The 21,291-nt window shown below is 38.1% G+C and overlaps 1 protein-coding gene across 1 annotated transcript; it reads right to left on the bottom strand.

Moving 5' to 3' along the window:
• Nucleotides 1-6,640: 6,640 nt before the first annotated feature.
• On the bottom strand, nt 6,641-7,271 carry LOC123838346 (large ribosomal subunit protein eL21-like). The gene has a single exon (XM_045867372.3). The coding sequence runs from the start codon at nt 7,251-7,253 to the stop codon at nt 6,771-6,773; it is 483 nt and encodes a 160-aa protein (XP_045723328.1). The 5' UTR covers nt 7,254-7,271; the 3' UTR covers nt 6,641-6,770.
• Between the last annotated feature and the right edge of the window lie 14,020 nt (nt 7,272-21,291).

The following is a 21,291-nucleotide window of genomic DNA, read 5'->3' as shown; positions in this document are numbered from 1 at the left end:
GAGTATACTACGCTGGAGCAACTAATGAAGGGCTACAGTTTTCGACTCCTGTCAGCTGCTATGACTCAGGACAAACAGGTCTGGATGAAGCGAAGCTGTTTAGCTAATTCATTCCGGGTGTCCTCTGAGCAGGTGGTGTGGCACATCCTGGGATGGGTCAGACGCAAAAGTACTTCGCGATCCCAAGAAATAGCAGCATCAAAATAGAGGAAAAACGCTTTAACACCAGACGGTGGAGACTTCGAATACCAAAACTTGTGGCACTTTCACTCTCTTTCACTTCTGAAAGTGAAGAGAGTTATTAATAGAGAGAAAACCTGGCTTTAGATCTCATACATTCCTAGCCCATAGCAAAAGGTAGCTGAGAAAGGATCCTGAGAGGTTTAATGATTTTAGGCCATTTATTCTTTGCATAAAGCACAAAAGAGTAACTATTAACTTAGTTATTTGCCTTTTGGCCATCATTGATGTTTAGCACAAAGCCAAGAGCTCCTGACCCTCCAAAATGTTAAGGGCTGCTAAAATCAGTTGGTGTATATTTCTTTCTCCCTTAATGAAAGATGCCCTTTTAAACTGTATTTTCCACTTGAGAATTAAACAACACATGGTAACTTTACATATAATTACTACTATGATGTGCTGTTGCCATGGGTTAGTGTTATCAATACACTTTGTAAATATTCCAAGTGTATCATATAATATTAATTAGATAGTAACTTATAATTAATCATACGAACTACCAAATATTTTCAATTACATTCTGTTATATGTTTTATTCTATATTATATATCATGCCATATGCATTAAACATACTATATTTTATGTTATGCCATATATACATATATTTTATAATATTGTTATAACTGTTGATAATGAATCTATATAATTATAAAATAAAAACACTACATCTCCTTCTTAAACCTATGGATTTCATGTTCATGGATTCTTCCTGAAAATCAAGGGCACTTAAGCACTGTCAGAGAACTTGATAAGTTAATAACAGTGACATTCCAATTTAAATATTTAACTTGAAAGCCTCAAAGTGTATGCATCTCCTATGCAGGGGGCTGTTTTCATCAGTTACTGAATAGCCTGTGCAGAATTACACTTTGTATTTTATTTATTTAATTTTTTAAAAAAGATTCTATTTATTTATTTGACAGAGAGAGACACAGCGAGAGAGGGAACACAAGCAGGGGGAGTGGGAGAGGGAGAAGCAGGCTCCCCGTGGAGCAGGGAGCCCGATGCTGGGCTCGATCCCAGGACTCTGGGATCATGACCTGAGCCGAAGGCAGACGGGCTTAACGACTGAGCCACCCAGGTGCCCCTACACTTTTTATTTTAGTATGAACCAAGGTGATATTTTCAAGAAACTGTAAGATTGCTTTCTGGTATATTTGTGTAATTACAAACAGAAAGTCTTTAGGCACTGTTATAACTTTATTGTATAGCAGCCGTCAAGAAAAACAGTATTGTGAAAGACAATTGCAGTTTCAATATCTGTTTCCTCTTACTATTAAAAAAAAACCCATATATTTAGCCAGATACCATAGACACTAACTTCAGTTCACTTGGAAATGCTCTAACTTTGTTTTATAATCTTTGTATCTAAAATAAATCCCAAACAGCTCTAATTCAGTGGACACGCCGAGCAATAATTATACATATCCTCTCTTAACAGAAAAGTATACAATTACAAGGATATGATCAATTGTTTCAAAAAAATATGTAGTGTACTGAAATTGTACAGGAAAAAAAACCACATTGGTCTTCATTTTATCTGAGAACAAAAAGTGTTGAGAACGAGGGGTAGTTGGGGAGAAGAAACCTAATAAGAATTGGCTCCTGGGGAGAAATAGCTTCCCTAGTAGCTATATAATAAAATGAAAAGAAAGTAACTAACACAGCATTTCTTAGTAACAAGGAACGACATGTGAGGTCATTCCATATTTAAAACCACAAATGTAGAATGGATGTATTTTATGTCATCAAGAGGTTAAAATTTGGAGAATGTATCATCCAGCATGATGACTATAGTTAATAATACTATATTGCATATTTGAAAGGTCCTAAGAGAGTAGATCTTAAAAGTCCTCATTACAAGAAAAGGGAATTTTTGTAACTATGTAAGGTGACAGATGTTAACCACACTTCTGTGGCGATCATTTCATAATATATTCAAATAGCAAATTATGTTGCACACCTGAAACTAATATAGTGTTATATGTTAATTATACATCAGTTTAAAGAAAAAGATTGAAATTTAAGTCTTCCTTTCTTAGCTCCTCCAACAGAGGCACTTAGAGGTAAGAAGCAGAGGGCTACTTCTCCATCTCCTACTACACGAGAGTATTTTCAGAGTTCACCAGAACTGTATTTTGAAGGACCATGAATATGGCATGTGCTTTGCAGAACACAGACAACTTATCACCATCTCTTTCCTATTTCAATCCATTTGGATGGGAACAAGAAATCTTTCTGTCCCACTGCCTCAAATGCCTTCAAAACAATTTGTTTTTTCTGCTACCACTTTCTTTATAATTATGCTATGTAATGCGTATTGGACCAAATTAGCTATTTAGAGTTCAAATCTGTTACTATGCTAACACATTCTTTCATCCATTTCTTTCTTTCTTGAGTCAGGATTCAGAGCAGTTTCTTTGGGGCAAAAGAATGTATCCTTCTATTTCTGTTTTTGTTTATAAAGACAGCCCTCTTTGTAAGAACTGCATCTGTCTCCCAAACTGTCATTCAGAAAACAAAGAAGCAAGAGTCTAAGCTGAGTCCAATGCAGTTTGCAGTTTTAACACCTTCCTTGGAAGAAGTCGGATAGTAGATAAGCTACCATTTCATGATTGTTCCTGGTGTGATCCTGGAGAGGGGGCAGGGGGCCGCTCTGAGAGGTCAAATCTTTCCAGCTTCTTCAGGCAAGAGAAACTCCCGATCAGGTGGAGGGCCTTTGCCTCCCACTCTTTCTCTCTTCTCGGGGTTTCTAGCATCCATGCTAACAAGCATTTCCCAAAGCTGGTTTGGGCTCAGTCCACATTCCATCAATTTTTGTTTGTTTGTTTTGAATATGCCACCTAAGCACAAACAAAATTGCAAAATTGTTTGCTTGAAAACTGGCAAATGATACAAGGGCATGATTTTTATTAGGCCCATGTGCCCTCTGTGGTTCTTGAAAGCTTGGGACTATTACAGTCTTCTTGAAGTTTCTTATTAGAGATTATCTTCTTTCTTTACAAGTGTGGTTCGGCAATTCCTTCGCAGGTCCCTTCTAGTCCATGTTTTCTGGGCATCGTTCTCCAAATGGGATTCTTGAGTTAGCATGATGTGGTAAATCCAAACTTGGCCATTGCCACAGTCTGAACAGAGGCTTTATCTGGTGGAGGAGAAACTGCTTCCCAAGGAAGAGGCAAACAGGAAAGTTGATTGTGTTCTCACTCTGTGCTAAGCACTGAGCAGGTGACTAACAGATAACCGTATCTTTTAATGCACTCCACCCTGTGAGCCATGTTCTCTGTGTCATACAGTTAGAGGCTGAGGTGCAGAGAGGTTAAGTAATTTGTCCAAGGCTAGAGCTGTGTGTGAAATCAAAGGTGTCCTCTACCATGTTAGCTTCCTGGTTTTTAATATATGGACAAGCTGTTCTTTTGGTTCCACCATCTTGGTGAGAAAACTATGTTGTTAACTGAAAGAAAAGCAGTTGGTATTTATTTTGTATCACCGTGATATTGTGACTTATAAGAAGAAATATATATTTGGTATTTGTCCCCCTATGTATCAGGCATAGAGTCCCCAAACCTTTGGAATTTCCTCAGTGAGGTGAGCAAGAAAGGTGCCTTCTGTTATGTTAATGAGATGACTTTTGCAAGGTACCTGAGGATGGGGGTAGGCATGTGATTAGATGATTGGCATTTTCAATCCCACACCCCTGACCTTCTGGGAGGGGAGAAGGAATGGAGGCTGAATCAATCACCAATGGCCAGTTTAACCAATCATGCCTGTGTAATGATGTCTCCATAAAAACCCCAAGGGATGAGATTGGGAGAGTTTTCCCGGTTGGTGAACATGTACAGAGTGGCGTATTCAGAACAGGGAAGCTCCTCGCCCTTTCCCCATATCTTGCCCTAGGCATCTCTTCCATCTGGCTGCTCCTGAGATATCTTTTCATAATAAACCAGGAATCTAGTAAGCACCACGTTTCTCTAAGTCCTGTGAGCCACTCTAACAAATTAATTGAACCCAAGAATGGGTGTCAAAACCTCCAATCTATGGCTGGTCCGTCTGGTCAGAAGCACAGGTGGCAGCCTAGACTTGATTGGCACCTGAAGTGGATGGCAGTCTTGTGGGACTGAGCCCCTAATCTCTGGGATCTGAGGCTATCTCCAGGTAGGTAACATCAGAATTGAGTTGACTGCAGGACACCCAGTTGATGTCACAGAACTGGTGGTGTGGGGAAAAAAAACCCACACCTTGGAAATGGGTACAGGAGCATAGTCACTCTCCACCAAAGACTTTCAAGTTGTTTACTCTCCTAAATTTTGTTAAACAGCAGCTATCCACAAGTTCTTAAACATCAGTCAATGCTAAATCATAGACGAAGCTACAAAGGAGCATAAATGGGAAGGAACTCATCTTGCAGTCAAGATGATGTACACGTTGTGAGGACGTCACATTCCTAGTCCTTCCCCAGCCATCTCTAGTGTGGGAGATTTTAAATGTACTTCCTACTACATGGCCATGTTTCGAATCTCTCTTTGTAGCCATTATTTCCTAGAGTTGAACCTCAATCCTTCCATAAGCATCCTGGCTAGTGTGGACTAATTAAATGTGTGAAAATTTCTTTACTCTGTTCTCAGGAGGATAATTTGCCCCTTAAAATAATTTTTGAGCATGTCCCTTAGGATCTAGGCGAAGTTTTCTAAAATACAGACAACTATGGAGTAATCGTAAAGATCGTGTTTTATTATTTAGTACAATTTTAAAAATAAGTTAATATAATTGGAAGTTTTGCTCCCATGAACTGTGATGAGAGCACTTCATTAGGTTTTAAATTTTTTTTTTTTGTGAGGAACTATGAAAATATAGGACAGAAACTTCCCAAGTTTAAGAAAAAGGGGTGAGGCAAGCAAAGTGTAGGAAATGGGTACCATAGTGCTTGGCACACCACAGATTTTTATAATATGTAATAAACGGTTTTTAAAAAACTCTTTAAGAAAAATTTTAACACTGACAATTTTCTTAAATGACTATGTGCCTATATAGGACCTAGCATGGTTCTTGATCCACAGTAGACACTTGAATAAATGTTTATTGAATCAAAAAATGAAGCAAGAAAAAAAGGAAAGGAAGGAGGGAATTTAAAATTAAAAATTCGATGGCATCAATTACACTACACATTTTTAAATTAACAAATTAAAAACCCCACAGTTTTTCCTACTTTTCTAAGCTAAATTCATTCTAAAGAAATTCTAGATAAGAGTTTTTGTTTCCCCTGAGAAATTTGCAAAAGAGTAAATGCAGAAAATTTTTTTGACATTAAAAATCATCCCTCCACTTTTTGCAAAGCAGTTAAAGACCAGAGTTTAAGGAAAAAAGCAGTGAATTATTTCAATAAAATCCACAAATGTGTATGGAATGTCTAAAACCGGCGCTCTGAAAGAGGCACAGATAAGGGGTCCATAGCAGCTATCCACAAGAAGGTTGAAATTTGGAAGCAGAATTTAGTCACAGACATAAAGGACAGTCACAAAAAAGATACGAATCTTTCCCAAAGAGAAGTGTAAATGTAGTGTGTAGGCTGATCTAGACAGAGAGTTCTGAGTGCAGAGCCAGGAGAAACCAAGAGGACGGGAAATTCACTGGATGACCTCAGACCTGCTGTTTCTGTCTCTGTTGTGACACTGGAATATTAATATGTACTATACACTAATTTTTGTGGGCACATAAAGATGAATAAATGTGCATCAAAGCAGTCTGATCTCTTACCATGTAAGCCATTACTCATCTAAAATATTAGCATAAATATGTAGCTCTTTTAAAGGCCTTCCAGGTGCTCACTGAATCTCAGTTCGTGTTGGAAAAGCTGTGTTTGTCAACAAATAACTGTAGGCAATGACATATAAAAGAAATCAAACTCTTTCAAAATGTATTCCAAATCGTTCAAGTGATGTTTCTGATTATAAAATGACATTTCTGCTGATAGACATTTCCTACTGTGTTTGTCAAATGGTAGGTTCATGGCTTAGTCAGGGACAAAGTTATTAAGGACATAAAACGCCATCTGGATGGAGCTAATAAACATAAAACATAACCTTCAGATACACTGCTGCCGTGGCCAGACTGTGCCAGGCCAGATTACCCTTTGTTTGTGTTTAAATCTGAGCCATGTTCTAAGCCTTTGACTGTGGTATCTTTAGGTGTTTCCCCTTGACTCAAATGCGAAGATCGCACGAAGTGAGCAGATTCCCTCTGTGCACCACAGCACGTGGAGATTCAATGCCTCTCCGCCTCAGGGGTCATTTCAAAACTGTGCACCCATGTTTTCTTCAGAAATTTCCTAAAGCAGTAATTTTATTGATGTAGAAAGTTTGAACTCTAAAATTATAGGGTGAAATAGGTCTCACATTATACAAACTTCTTTTTTTTTTTTTTTTAGGACACAAAGTTTGCTTTAAATATTTTTTTGGGGGAAAGGACACCACACTTCTATTCAATTGAGAGAAACATTTTTACAGTCTTGAGGTCTTTTATTTTCTTTACATTTATCATGCCATGAGTTCATAGGGACTGGGTTCCAGCAGTTCGGGCTCCTTTCCATTGGTTCTCACAAAGTGCACTTCTCTGGGTGGGGCAGGGGGGCGCTTCAGTTGAACCCAAGTACCCTTTTCTTTGGCTTCCTTCTTTTTCTGATCATTTTCCTTCACACGCTTCAGGAAGCTATCTCGGCTCTTTGAGTGTTTCATATGCTCAATGCGTACATTAATTCTCTTGGCAAGAATCTTGCCCTTAACTTGTTTGTTTACAACAATGCCAACAGCATGATGAGTAACATTGTCGACTCTTCCAGTTTTGCCATGGTAACATTTGTGGGGCATTCCTTTTTGAACAGTGCCCATTCCCTTGATGTCCACAATATCACCTTTTTTATAGATTCGCATGTATATGGCCAAAGGAACAACTCCATGTTTTCTAAAAGGTCTAGAGAACATATAGCGGGTACCTCTCCTCTTTCCCTTTGTGTTGGTCATTTTGGCAAATTACTGGAAGATGGCAGTTCCGGCCGAAAGGCTATACAAACTTCTTTTCAGTGAAGTCCAAGGAAGTTAAAACATTATAACCAGGAAAATCTGACCATGAATGAGTAAGTCCCTTGAAAAACATCATCTCCAATCCAAAACACCATGGAAATGCTCAGCTTCAGTGCCTAAGTTTGGTTGAAACAGAAAAATCGATGTATTTCTACATAAACTTGCAGTAATATAAATCATCTGATCTCTCTCATGGGTAAGACAAATGACTAAAATTTCCAAAGACCTTTTATATTATTTAAGTTTATATATAAACAATTTGTTATATTACAATTCTATATATGGCTTATTTCAGTGATTCATGATATATTAAGTTATTAGGCAATGGGGAACAGATTCTTGGATAATATTGAATAATATTCCACAGAAAGACTTCCTCACAAAAGTCAGCAGGAGATACCCTGGTGCTCGGGTGCTCAGTCCTATTGAGCCTTTGTTATTAGGAGAAATATGATGATTATGGCGAACACCGTGATGCAACACCCACATCAGTTTCCCATCAGGAATGAAGGACGCATTTCCCCAGCTGCTGGAAGTGTCCTCAGGAGACAGTCCTCAGCTGTCGGCCATGCTCACGGATTGCCTCAGCTGACTGTGTCCCAGCCCCTTGTTGGAGCTTCCCATACTCAGTGACTGATCAGTTCGGGGGGTAGAAAAGCCCAGCCCTCTTGCCACCACTTGGGTCAACTCTGAGACACCGTGTCATCTTCAGGATGCTCCTGAGAGTTGGTCCAGGTTTCCATGAAGACTGCACTGCAGTCCAACTCCTCCCTCTGTCGAATCCCCTCCTTCCTCCTCTTCTACAGGTGTTCATCCCATGAGCACTCCCCAGGAAGGCTCCCAAACACTCATCCCTGCCGCAGGGCCTACTTCCTCGGCAGACCTACCTCGAACAGCCATCTTCCCAGAGGCTGGAGAGACTGAACTGTGCCAGCTGGGATGCCCTTCTCCAATTCCCTTGGCGCTCGCCAAGGGCGAGATATGTTCTCTCACTCTGCAGATGTGCCCCAGACGCGAGGCAGCACCGGAAGAGTTAAGCAGATTTAGTGACTAACAAGTAGGATTATTTTTAAAAGAAAAATCATAAAACACTATGAGCCATGCTATGCAAATTACCCTGAAAGCAATGGCAGTAAAGGCTGACTACTCAGCAGCATCACTCCATACCCACAGGCCTCTGCAATTAGTCTAGCGTGGGGAAATTGCACTGACAGACACATGTTTCATTCTTCATTTCTGTGGAGCCTCAACATTTGAAAATCTCCTCTCTTCCTAAGTAAGAGGCATTTCATTAGATCACAATGACAGCTATATAGTAAGAGTTTTAAAGCAAAAATGCAGATTACAAGTGGGAATGCTATGCAAAATGGTGATTAAATTAATTATGAGGTCTTTCTAAAATTTTCAAAGCCACATTATGTTAATATTCCCCAATAGATTAGGAATCTGAATGTTTTTCTTTCAAACACTAACGGCATTAGGTAGGATTATGGTGGCGTGTAATGCTATTTGGTTATTAATATTTTCCTTACACTCATTTATTTTAGTAATCCCATCTTTTGTTGATGGACTGAAGTTGATTTACTCATGAAGACATGCATTTATGCTAATGAAAAACAGAGGTCTTCAGACACGTATTTTGCCAGCCTACTGGGACCTCACCCTCTTCTGAACGCAGTTTACCTTTTGACACCGATCATGTGGGACTAGATGCCATTGCATAGACTGTTGTCCTCTGCTGTGGATATTGGTTTTTCTCCTTGATTCCGCTTTGACTATCAGGATTCTCCCTTGAAAGACTGTTCTGAGCTGGAAGGTTTTTAAAGCTTTTTGGTAGGCCTTAAGGCACTTAGCAAAGTGGCTCCGATATGGGCAATGCTGGATATTATACCATTAATTTTTTTTCCTTTTTGATAAGAGACAATGTTATTTGTGGCTCAGAAATGAAGTAGTTGACTGCAAAATTTAATGACAGTACCTCTGTCTTCCTTTAACAATGAACAGCTCTGCTATTCCTGATGAACCTTCTCCCTCAGGCTTTGGAAATGCCGAGCTAGTCCAGCTCATGTCCGCCAAGTACCTCACATTTCCAGCTTCCTTTCCAGCTCTTCTCTTCCCTCTGTTCTCTCACTACACATCCAGGCATTCTGCCAGATGCCGGGGATTCAAAGCTTAATAGCCTTTAATCCCTATGCTCAACAAGAGGAGGGTCTTATCCTACAGGAAAGACTCTTGCCTTGCAAACCTCTTACCTTTACATCGTATTCATTTAACAAAATGGTTTATTGAGCACCTACAATGTGCCACATTTTATTCCAAGAGCAAGGGTAAAATGGGGATAATGCTAGTATTTCCTTCTTAGTGTTATTAGAGGATTAAACAAGTCAATACTTTAAAAGCGTCTACAAGAGTGACTGGCATGATGTCGTATTTATGAAATAAGGAAAAGACAGTAATAAGTGCTGTGAAGAAAACTAAAGCCAGGGTAGGACATAGAGAAGGCGAGTGGGGAGCAGCGACATCACACAGGTTCACCAGGGAAGACCTCGAAAGAAGCAGGGTGCAAGGTTTGCTGACACCTTTGGGAGGAGTGTTCCAGAATGAACAAGCGGGTGATGCCAAGGCTTGTTAAACAGAAGCATGCTCGGTGTATTCAGCAACAAGCAAGAGCCTAGTGTGGTTTGCAAAAGTGAGAGGAGCACAAGGTGGTGGGAGGAGGATCACTACCCGCCCCCCCACCCCAGTCCGTGCTTCTGTTGTTACCTGACTTAATTTTCAAAACACATTTGAGTCATAATTATTTAATTTTTTTAGGGATTGCTATCAGGTATATTGTCTATATTTTCTAAAGATTTCCCATGGTTCTTTCTTTGAGCACAGCAACATTACTGTCCATCTCCAACCTTTGGATTCTTCTCATTGCCTCAATTCCTCCAAGATTATCAGCGGTGCTCCTGTGATGAATATTTCTAAGAATCTGGGGATGTTGGGCGCCTGAGTGGCTCAGTCGTTAAGCGTCTGCCTTTGGCTCAGGTCATGATCCCAGGGTCCTGGGATCGAGTCCCACATCGGGCTTCCTGCTCAGCAGGAAGCCTGCTTCTCCCTCTCCCACTCCCCCTGCTTGTGTTCCTGTTCTCGCTGTCTCTCTCTGTCATATAAATAAATAAAATCTTTAAAAAAAAAAAAAAAAAGAATCTGGGGATGTAATTTGTCTTGACTTCATGGCTTGAACTTGTTCAAAGTGAAGCTTAAGTGGAGAAACATCCCCTCTAAGCAGATGCACATCTCTCTGGTGTCCTGTCTTTCTATCTTGTCTGTAGTGCTTTTTCCAGAGATTTCTCTCAGCGCTAACAACTCCCTCAGGCAGTTAAGATACCCTTTCTGTCTTCCTCTTGTTCTGAAAAAAATCTCAGTTGAGGGGTTCTGAGGATCCTACATGGCATTATTAGAACAGTTGCATTTGACTTTTCCATATTTCTTTCTGATTTTATGTTTTTCCTTTTATCCTTGTAAGAATTATTTAAATTTTGAAGTTATCAGAAAACTTCCTGGGTAGCCTTTTTTCCTTTCTTTTTTTTTTTTTTTTCTTTTCTTTACACTCAGATACTTCCTACTTTGTTTGCTTTCAAAGATCACAAGACATCGTATTGTCACAACATGTCTATTTAGGTTCTTCCAAATGTCCTGACCCATTTTCCTTTGATGTGGTATCAGACACCAAGCAGGCAACTTAAATTATTAAAATGGACTGGCTGGGGCTTTGGTGAACTGCAGAACTTCTAATGGATATGGGATAGCCACTACTCTGTTCTAGCTGATCAGCTGAGCGTTGTCACACCTGGCCATTTTTCAGAGATGCTGAAAACCCAGAGTTTTTATATGCGACTTGCGCTAGTTTCCTGGGGCTGCTGGCTAAGTGGCTAAGCGACTTAAACGAGAGCTATTTACTGTCTCACAGTTCTGGATGCTGCAAGTCTGAAATCAAGGTGTCATCAGTAATGGTTCCTTCTTAGGACCACGAGGAAGAATTTGTACTATGCCTCTCTCTTAGCTTCTGGTGGTTTCCTGGCAAACGTGGCATTCCTTGACTTGTAGAAAGTATCACCCCAATCTCTGCCTTCATCTTCATGTGGTATTCTCCCTGTCTGCATGTCTGTGTCCAAATTTCCCTATTTTAATGGCTGGATTAGGGGTCCATTCTCTTCCAGTATGATGTCCCCTTAACTACTTGCATTTGCAACGACATTCTGCACCTATTTCCAAATAAGATCCCATTCTGAGGTACCAGAGGTTAGGCCTCAATCCCTGCATTTTTGGGAAACACAATTCAACTCATAACACAAGTAACTGATTTTAAAATATTAGCAATCATTTCTTTTTTTTTTTTTTTGCAATTTTTGAAGATTATGGTTTTTTTAGAGTTTTAGGTTCACTGCAAAATTAAGAGGGAAGTACAGAGATTTTCCATATACCTCCCGCCCCCACAGATGCACAACCTTTCCTCTTATCAATATCCCCACCAGAGTGATATGGTCGTTACATGTGATGAATCTACTTAATCATAACCACCCAAGCCTGTAGATTATGTTAGGATTCACTCTTGGTGTCATGCATTCTATGAGTTTGGACAAATGTATAATGACACATATCTATCATTATGGTATCATACATACAATACAGAGTCTTTTCCTCATCTAACTTATTTTTAACCCTGAGGCAGTCCATGTAAAACATACCTACAAGCCAAACCCAGTCTGTGGGTCGCAAGTTTGTAAATTCTGCTTCAGTTTTTACCTCTGGGATCTCAGTTGCTTCTGTCTTAGGTGGTTTCTGAGGCTTAAGCTACTTATTTGACTAGATCTAAGGTTATTCACTTTTACAAATGATAGATAACATGCTTATCTGCCACCAAGCTTCTGCTTCCCTAACCAGGCCTGTCCTGATACTTAATATATATTAATATTATATACGGAGAAGCCCTCAAGGTTATTCACCACAGTGCAGGCTTTGGTGGGATCCTCTGAGAACAGCAATCATTTAATCGTAATGAAGAGTTTCCTTTGTGCTTAAATTTTTTGAAAAGCGTTAGCAAATGAACCCAGATATTCCCAAACTGTGAATATTTAGTCAAACTTCATTCATATACATCTTATTCTGCATATTGCATTATAAATAATTGAGATGAAGATAAAATTGTAAAATACTCAGGATGACTTTTTGTTTACAAAATATCAATTTTTTAACCTCCCTCTGAATATAAAAACATGACCAAATGTTGTGTGATTGTAAAAAGTGGAACCAAATAAAATTTCACTAGAAATTAGGTAAAATGTTGAACCAAACACTCTAAGCCAAGAGATTTAAAAAATATTTAGATGCCATTTTGAAAATCTGTCCCTTTAATGAATTGGGAGATGAAAGAAAGTTTTCAAAGTGGCTAATTGTAACTATTAAAATTGCATGAGGAGCTTTTTGTATTATCTATAAAAATTCAGCTTGTAGATTTTCACAAATTTTTATCTCTAGAGCAAATAAAACTATGAATAGGAAATTTCCTTCACTCTTCCTTTCTTTCAGAAGTTTGTTACATACTTCCAGGACAGATTATACTTTGCTTTTGATGAAAATTCAAATTATCTCCACAACACTACATCCCTGCATTGTTTCAGGTCTTATATTTATGGAAGATGAATTGCTTGGTTGTGTAGAATTTTTTACCAGTTTTTGCTTTTACAGAATCAGTAAATCAAGCCTGCTCTTGTTGAAGTTCACGATTGTAACCAGCTCATAAGTTCTTTTATCAAAGTGGGTCTTCTCATGCAATTCAAGTTTATACGCACAACTTCTTCACAAAGGTAAAACTAGTGTTAATTTTCACAAAGAAGAGTTAAGGAAAGGGAAGTCTTTGGAAAGAGATCATGATGAGTGAACTTTTTTAATAACGTATATGAATAGGGAGCTCCTGACGTAACGCACTTCTTGTCAGGTGTTCTGACTAAGATCACAGAGCTGATGTCCATAGTTGGCTCCTATCAGCTAGCCTGCTGGAACCTGAGCCTTTTCTATTCCTTTCTAGGCCCTGTGCTTTGTATTTGTGCTAATCTGGATGCTCATCTGCAAACAGTAGACATCAACTCTGACTTACTTATGAAGAAGAAAAAAATCACTAGAGGAATGTCAGAGAGCTTTCTGAATGAATAAGAGAGTTGGAGAACCAGGCTAAGAAAACTAGAGACCCAAGGGAGACTGGGCAGCAAGAATTCACACCAGAGACCTTTCACAGTGCACCCCACAGGTGCTATTGTGTTCAGATGACACAACAGAAGTGCAGCCACAGAACCACTCACTAGTCACGGACATTAGAAGTAGGCCCTTCTGTCACACCACAGGTCCCTCAACCTCCCTCCCACAATAGCTGGCGGATTAGACAAGTTTAGGTCAAATCCATGTCCTTGCTTGCAAAAAGCAAAAAAAACCAATTGCTTTACTTTGGTTTCCAAAATGGAATGCGGAGCTCTTCCTCCTACTGATTCTGGAATTTCCTCAAAAAGGAAATGTATTTAATTCTCGGGTTGCCAAAGTTGTTTAAATTCCACTAAGCTCCTCCCCTTTTGTTCTCCAGTATTTATATACACCCTTCTTAAAACCAGAGTTCCAAAAAATATCATGCAACTTACTCCTTCATACAATTGAAAAACACACATATCTCCTCTTTGAGGGAAGACAAACCAAAATTCCATCAGATGGTGCCTCAAGCTCAAGCACAAGACTTTGGAATGATGTCCATTCTTCCTCTACTTTGGTCACAATTCTGAGTGGATGTTCTGGTACCTGTAGGGTAAATTGTAGAGTTATCTATCACTAACACTCTTGAAACTCAATAGTGAGAGATGGGAAGAGGAACGAAAAGAAAAAATAATTAAAACATGCATATGACCCAGCAAGGATGGACAGGCAGGTAAAAATTATAATATTTATTTCAACAGCTTCTCATGGCAATATCTATAGTATTTATTACTTTCTTCCTGTATTAACCATTCCATATTCCTTTTACCGTCAACTGTACCTCAGCCAGTTGGTGTTCATTATTCAATGGCATAACCTAAACCTTTATTCTTGAGGAATCTATATCTTGATGGTTTTATTCACAGAGTTCTATCAAATTTAACCACTGGATCTAGTTGTACAAAGAAGTATCTCATACAAGATTACCTATTTTGTCATTGTTGTTTGTTTGTTGTTAGCATCTTTCTCCTACTGTTCCTGACATGAGGATCCCAAAAAGGCTGAGTATCCACTTCTAATTAAAACAAACAAACAAACAAACAAACAAACAAACAAACAAACTTAAATATCTCCTGATTGCAGCATTGCTCCCTTAGACAATAAAACCTCTAAAAAGCAGAGCCCAGAATTACAGAGTAGAGAAGGAAATATTTTTTTTAAAAATATTACTTATTAGAAAGAGAGAGGGAGAGAGCATGTGTGGGGGAGGGGTAGAGGGTGAGGGAGAGAGAGAAAATCCCAAGCAGACTCCGCACTGAGCATGGAGCAGGATGTAAGGCTGGATCATGACCCTGAGATCATGACCTGAGCTGAAATCAAGAGTCGGATGTTTAACTGACTGAGCTACCCAGGTATCCCTAGAAGCAAATATTTTTACCAATCTGGAGTTTGTTATTATTATGAGAGGTGCTACCCCACTGCCATTCCTTCGGACGTTGGGAAGAAACAGCAACATATATTGGTTGAGATTATACATTAGCTCAGAAGATACACAGATCTTACAGGGCAGCATTCCAGCTTGGCAGAGTGATTGTTCATCTGACATTTTCACACAGAGTCCTGAATGGCTATTTTACTGTCATATGAAGATAATTCTCTTGGAAGGGGGGGGTACATAAATGCAGTAAAATCTCATGGAAATTGATAAATTGCTTTACTTTTTTTAATCCCAGAGGAATTTAAAGTAAAATATCTTAATAGTGCTTAAAACATTCAGTAAGTCCATGGATGGTGGGTTGAGACAAAAATGGCAGGCAAGAAAAGCAAAACTGACTCCATTTAGTGTCTACTCCATAAGAAAATAATATCTCAGTTTTTCAGATAGCAGTCTCCTCCTTAGGAGATTGAGAGTTAATTACTATTTCTGCTGGTAAATTGGAAGCTCAGCAAAACAGTAACGTTAGTGCGCTGCTGAGCACTGTACCTGTGTAAAGTAGCCCTGAGCACTTAGACAAGAAGCCCAGGAAAGGTCAGATGTTGGAGGCTGGAGTATGAAAGTAGAGCAGGACTGTCAGGATAATTTACTGGACTTCCAGAGATGAGGCATAGCAAAATTAATCATGCTTCCTTTATTAGCAAATGCCGGGTATTAAATACATCTACTGCCTTCCAGTGTTCTAAGGAGATACACTGTTTTGACATTGCAGAGAAAAAAGGGTAGTCTTTTTAAAGAGTTTACTATTTGAAAGCCACCTACTTCAAAATTACATAATTAAGAAGGGAATGGAAAAAGGAATTCCCTTAATACCGACATTAAGATTGGTGGGCAACTGAGTGCCAGAATCCGTCACAGATTTCAACTAAATACGACATTAAAGCGGCTGGACTGAGGAGTAAAAATGATCCATATTTCCTTTTATAACATATCCAGCTTTGCTTCATTAACAGTTTACCTGGAAAAAGGGCAGGGAACTTCTCATCCCCAACAAATACCATCAGCAGCATACTTTGACTCCTGATTCAGAGAACTATGCTCTAATTTTTTTTTTTTAATTCTATGGATGTTTTACTATCAAACATGTGAAAATTGAGGCTATCAGTCCAATGTATCCTTCTCATAACTTTCCACTATTTTTTTCTACATTCTTCAAGAGACAAGAACTTCTAGGCCACAGTGCAATGGGAAGTAAGACTGGGGACAGAATAGTGGCAGGCTGTCTGATGAGAGTCATAGTCACAGGGAAGGTTCTAGATATCAAGGGGAGGAGTCTTGGCTGTTACATTTTTGGAACTGTGATTTTTGATGTACTCTACTGGTTCAAGGACTCAAGAGAACCAGATTGGGAGAGTAGGAGAGGATCCCACCTCAGTTTTTCAGAATCATGAAAGAAATCCCAATAGAAACCTGAAGATACACTCGGGTCAATGTATAGCAGCCTTCTCCCCGGATATAGAGCTGGTCATCTGAGTGGACAGTGACAAGCACAAGGGACAGCTATGTATTCTGCATTAAGACACATCTGGCAGGGACACATCCTATTTGTAGATTCATAAAGAGAAAACAATGTGTTATATGAAGAAATACTGAGAATAGGACAAAGAATACATCATTTTAAAAACTAAGAGGATGAGTAGGTGTTTGAAAAATAGCTTATAGTGAGGTTCATTGATTCAACAAATATTTATTATGTGCCTAGTATATCCTGGCATTGGTGGTCTCTGGGAGATTCAGTTAAAAAAAAAAAAAGACACACATAATTCCTGCCTCCAGAAAGGTTCAGTCTAGGGAGAGATATGGTTCAATAAATACACTTGGTCAGGGATGAGGTCCTAGATAATGTGGCATGTAAAATGAAATCGAACATATTAGTAGGGGTTGATTTGGTAAATGGCAAAAGACAATAGATGTCCAAGAGGATAATGACTGGATAAAGGAAAGCAAGGAACTCCAATAGTTCAGTCTTCCTGGACCATAGGCTATGTGGAGTGTGAGCAGACAGGGGCAGGAGCTGGTGGCAGTGACTGGGCATGGCAAGGGTGGCATGGTAGAGGGAAACAGGGGCCAGAACATGAGCAGCCTCATGAGGCACATTAAGTAGTGAAGACTTTACCTTGAGGTCCATATAAAGCCATTAATACTTGCTTAGGAGAGTGGCATGATCATTTTGTGGCTCTGAAACCATCTGCTGCCATATGGAGAACTATTTAGAAGCAGCTAAGATGGAAACAAAGAGACCAACTGAGAGAAAATTGTCATAATTAGGAAAAATAATGGCCTGAAATGGTGCTTAAAGAAAATGCTAAAATGGAGAGAAGTGGATGGAAACTACTGACAATTAGGAGGTGTAAGCAAGATTATTTGGTGTTATTATATAACAAACATGATAAGGAAGATGGATGAGTCGTGGACAACCTGGGGTTTTTTTGGCTTGGGTAACTTGACGGTGGTGATGCATCTAGTCTGAGAGGAAACCTACATAGGTTGGATGAGTGGGGAGGGATGATGAGTTAAATTTATGGTGTTTTTAGAATTTGAATTTCCTGTGAAATATTTCAGTGAAAGTGTCCAACAGGTATTGGAGATAGGACGTTGAAGCTCTGGAAAGATACCTGGGCAGAAGCTCTAAATTCCATGATGGCCAACACACGGACAGTAAGTGAAGACACCGTGCTGTTGGACATGAGACTGAAAGTGTGTAGAGTGAGAACGGATGAAAGGAACAGCCCCACCTGGGAGGATGGAGATCTCCTTGTTTGCAAATGTGGGAAGAAGCAAAGATGGGGGAGCAGATGTAAGGCCGGTTGTCTTTCATAAGTCAGAAATTTGATAGGCTGGTTTGCATTGTCTGTGGGTTTTGGGAGGCCAAGTCATCAACGGGAATGCACATTGAGGAAACGCAGGAGAGAAATGAGCAGAAAACAGAACTGCTAGGCAGTTATGTTTGGAGCCCAGGAATTTATAACCATTCCAGACTATAGGGCAGAGGAAGACTTCCCTTTCTCTCCCAGCCAGAATTCTCAGCAGCCCTGGTGTAGACTCAGGGGAATATAAGGGCAAGGATTGAGTGATGAAATGGGATGAGAGAAATGATGATTGGTACAAGCCAGTTTACAGAGTAAAGAACAAATGGAAATAAGAATATATGTTTTAATTAATAAAAGGTGTCCTGTCCTCTCCATTCTTTTCAGAAGACTTCCTCACATGACAGATCACTTAGATTACAAGATAGATCGTGATGATGTGTTACTGTTATTGTCGTTGTTTTAAAAAACTGAATTTAAAAAGATAAAGAAAGAAAACAAAGCAAAACAAAGCAAAACAAAAAATGTTTATCTACAACACAAATAAAGTAAGGTTAATTTCAGAGTCCTCTGTAACACTAAATGGAAGAAAACAGGTTTTTTTGGGGGGGGAGTGGTGAAGGGAGTTATACTAAATATTTGTATTTATTTATTTTAAAAAACACAAACACTTAATTACTCACAATATCCAACTGAGGATATAAAAACCTTGAACAAACCATCCCCAAGTAAAGCAATTTCCTGGACTCTCCCCATCTTGCAATTTGACAAGAATCATCCTACTTGTCTGCTCCTGTGCCCATGAATCTGGAGAGGTGACTAGATTTGACAGGTTGCTTGTAGGGGACACCATCTTTTCTTTATAAACATCTTTTATGTTCTGTACATTAGCAAAGGTCAGGAAGACTGCTCCAGTGTTATCTGACTGATGGAATAGTTTTCTAAATTGAATTGCTCTTTTGCTTCTTCCAAGTTACCAAGTACCTTCCCCCAGCCATGCTGAGAATGTAGTAGTGAAGGATCCTTTGATTCTCCTGCTTTAAAACACTCCTAGCAGTTCTTATGCAGAAGCTTCTCAAATCATTTCTTAGTAAATGTAAAATATTTCTGTCTATAGTCTTCAGGAAAAGCCACTGGGAACAACAGCCTCTGAATTCTTATGTGTTCATGACTCTGAATTTTATTGAAGGTGATTTGGGCTGTAAAAACTTGGGCTTACATTTTTTTTTTTTAAATATAAAATGTTTTGTCACAAAGTCTAAGGTCAATCTAACTTTCTTTCCCTTATAAATTTTTTTGTTTCCCTCGTCTTATTATCCAGATATCCAAAGCTGACACCCCACCCCTTTCTTATTAAGATACAACAGTTTGTTGGAATATTACTTGTTGTCGATGATACTGGGTCTAATTTTTCAGGTTGTCCTCCCATAAATAGGTTTGTTTTATCTCAAGAAAATTTCTTCATTGATAGTTTTTAGTATTTGTTCTATTCTATGGCTTTGCTTTTCTTCTTCGTGGATTATTTTCATAGTTGTGTTGGATTGCCCTTACCTTGCCTCTCATTTTCTCCCTCAAATACTTGTCTCCATTTCTGTTGGCTTTCTGTTTTTGTCCTTTTCAATCTCAGTTTCTCTTGTACTTTCTATGTTGTTTATTTGTTCTTGATAGTTATTTCTGAAATATTTACTTAAAAAAATCATCTCCAATACTGTCTAAAGGCAAATGCTAAAAAATACATTCATAAAGAATGCTATGTAATATTTTTGAATAAAGTAGCAAATATATAAATTATACACCTAGTACATTCACTTATCTGAGCACAAAGACAAAATATTGGTATGTCTAGTCATTAAAAAATGAGAGAAGGCACAATTACACAAAATTTGTCATAAGAGAGTTTACCACTGATATATATTTTTGGAAATGCGGTATAGATATATATCCATAAAACTTAAAATTTTAATAGAAATTTTCAAAACTGATTTAAAGAAAGCAGACATTTAAATAATTTAATAATTATAGAAATTTAGTTATCAAAAATTACCATTAAATACAATGTCACAATTCTAGGTATTTTTATAGGGTATTGATTCCAAATTTTTATATGAAGGATAATTTCTGTACTGTTTAAAAATTGCGAGAAGTTGCAAGTGGTCTCAATTGACAAAGCCAGTATGATCTTGATACTGAAACCAGACAAGGAAAGCATACACACAAAAACTACAGACCAATTTTATTTGTAAGTAAAGAAACAAATTATCCTATATATTCTATACTAGAATATATAACATATTATCCATAATAATACTATTCTGGTATATTCTATACTAATTATCCTATACTAGCCCATCTTTTAAAAATTTTGTCTTAATGTTTTTTTCAACTCTAAAAGTAATATGTAACAAATAATTAAAAAATGAAATTCTAGACACTAGTATCCTAAAGACTGTCAAGAGAATAATAGACCAAGAGCAAGTAAGGTTCATTCCAGTAATGTACAGATGCTTCAATATTAGAAAATTAATTAGTGTCCAGAAGTTCATTATCCCAGGAAAATAGACACTGATCTTTAGAAGTCAATTCAGTTAAAACAGAACCCATACTTTTATACTCAGTTTTTAAAAATCAAAAGCTTATTGGGAATTTATCTAAAACCAGAAATTTGTAAAATGTCTTTACTTGTATCTAACAAAATATAGCTAATTGAAACTATGAGCTAATTTCTACAATAAAATAAAAAGGAATCAAAAACTAAGAATTTTTTCTAGTATTTCTCCAATAAAATTAGATGGTCACATTTTTATAATTATCATAATAGGTAAAATTTTTGGAGGGCTCCATGCATTTTCCAAGGGCCTTTTGATCCACTAAGAGTCAAAGCATTCTCTCTTAAATACATTTAATGTCATCAACAGTTTTGATGTTTCCCTCTTCACACACTGTACTGGTTTAAATCTCTCAGAGATTTAATGGATTGTGTATAATTGTATCAATGCATTTGTGTATGATTCTAGGAATTGTTCAACATTTTTTTCTTAATTTTATGAAATCATATATGTTACATTTGCTGTTTCACTTTACAATTGATTTGCATTGTCTGATGCTTACTGTCTGAAATCATTATAATATATAAAATTAATATTATAATGAGATATGCTCATGAGAAAGGGACTAAATTTGAAAGCGTTCACATTGTTAGTGAATATTTTTGGATTCTGATGACATTTACATCCTTAAGTAATCGTATGAGCTCTGGGGCCTTAAATAATAAATAGTCTATCAATGAGACCACCTATTCCCCCCCAACACACACCATCATAAATCTTTATTTCACCATGTGAAAGGGGAGAAATGGAAACAAGCATCTCTAAAGTTACAGAAACAAGTATTTAGAAAACCAAACATACCTCATTAGAAAAAGAAAATCATGTAAACTAAAAACTGCTAGATA

Source organism: Mirounga angustirostris, unplaced genomic scaffold, assembly GCF_029215605.1.
Source record: "Mirounga angustirostris isolate CCGP_5_RB_7025 unplaced genomic scaffold, mMirAng1.0.hap1 SCAF_3, whole genome shotgun sequence".
Lineage (NCBI taxonomy): Eukaryota > Metazoa > Chordata > Mammalia > Carnivora > Phocidae > Mirounga > Mirounga angustirostris.
The sequence above is the reverse complement of the archived record's forward strand: the minus strand, read 5'-3'. Positions and strand labels throughout refer to the sequence as shown.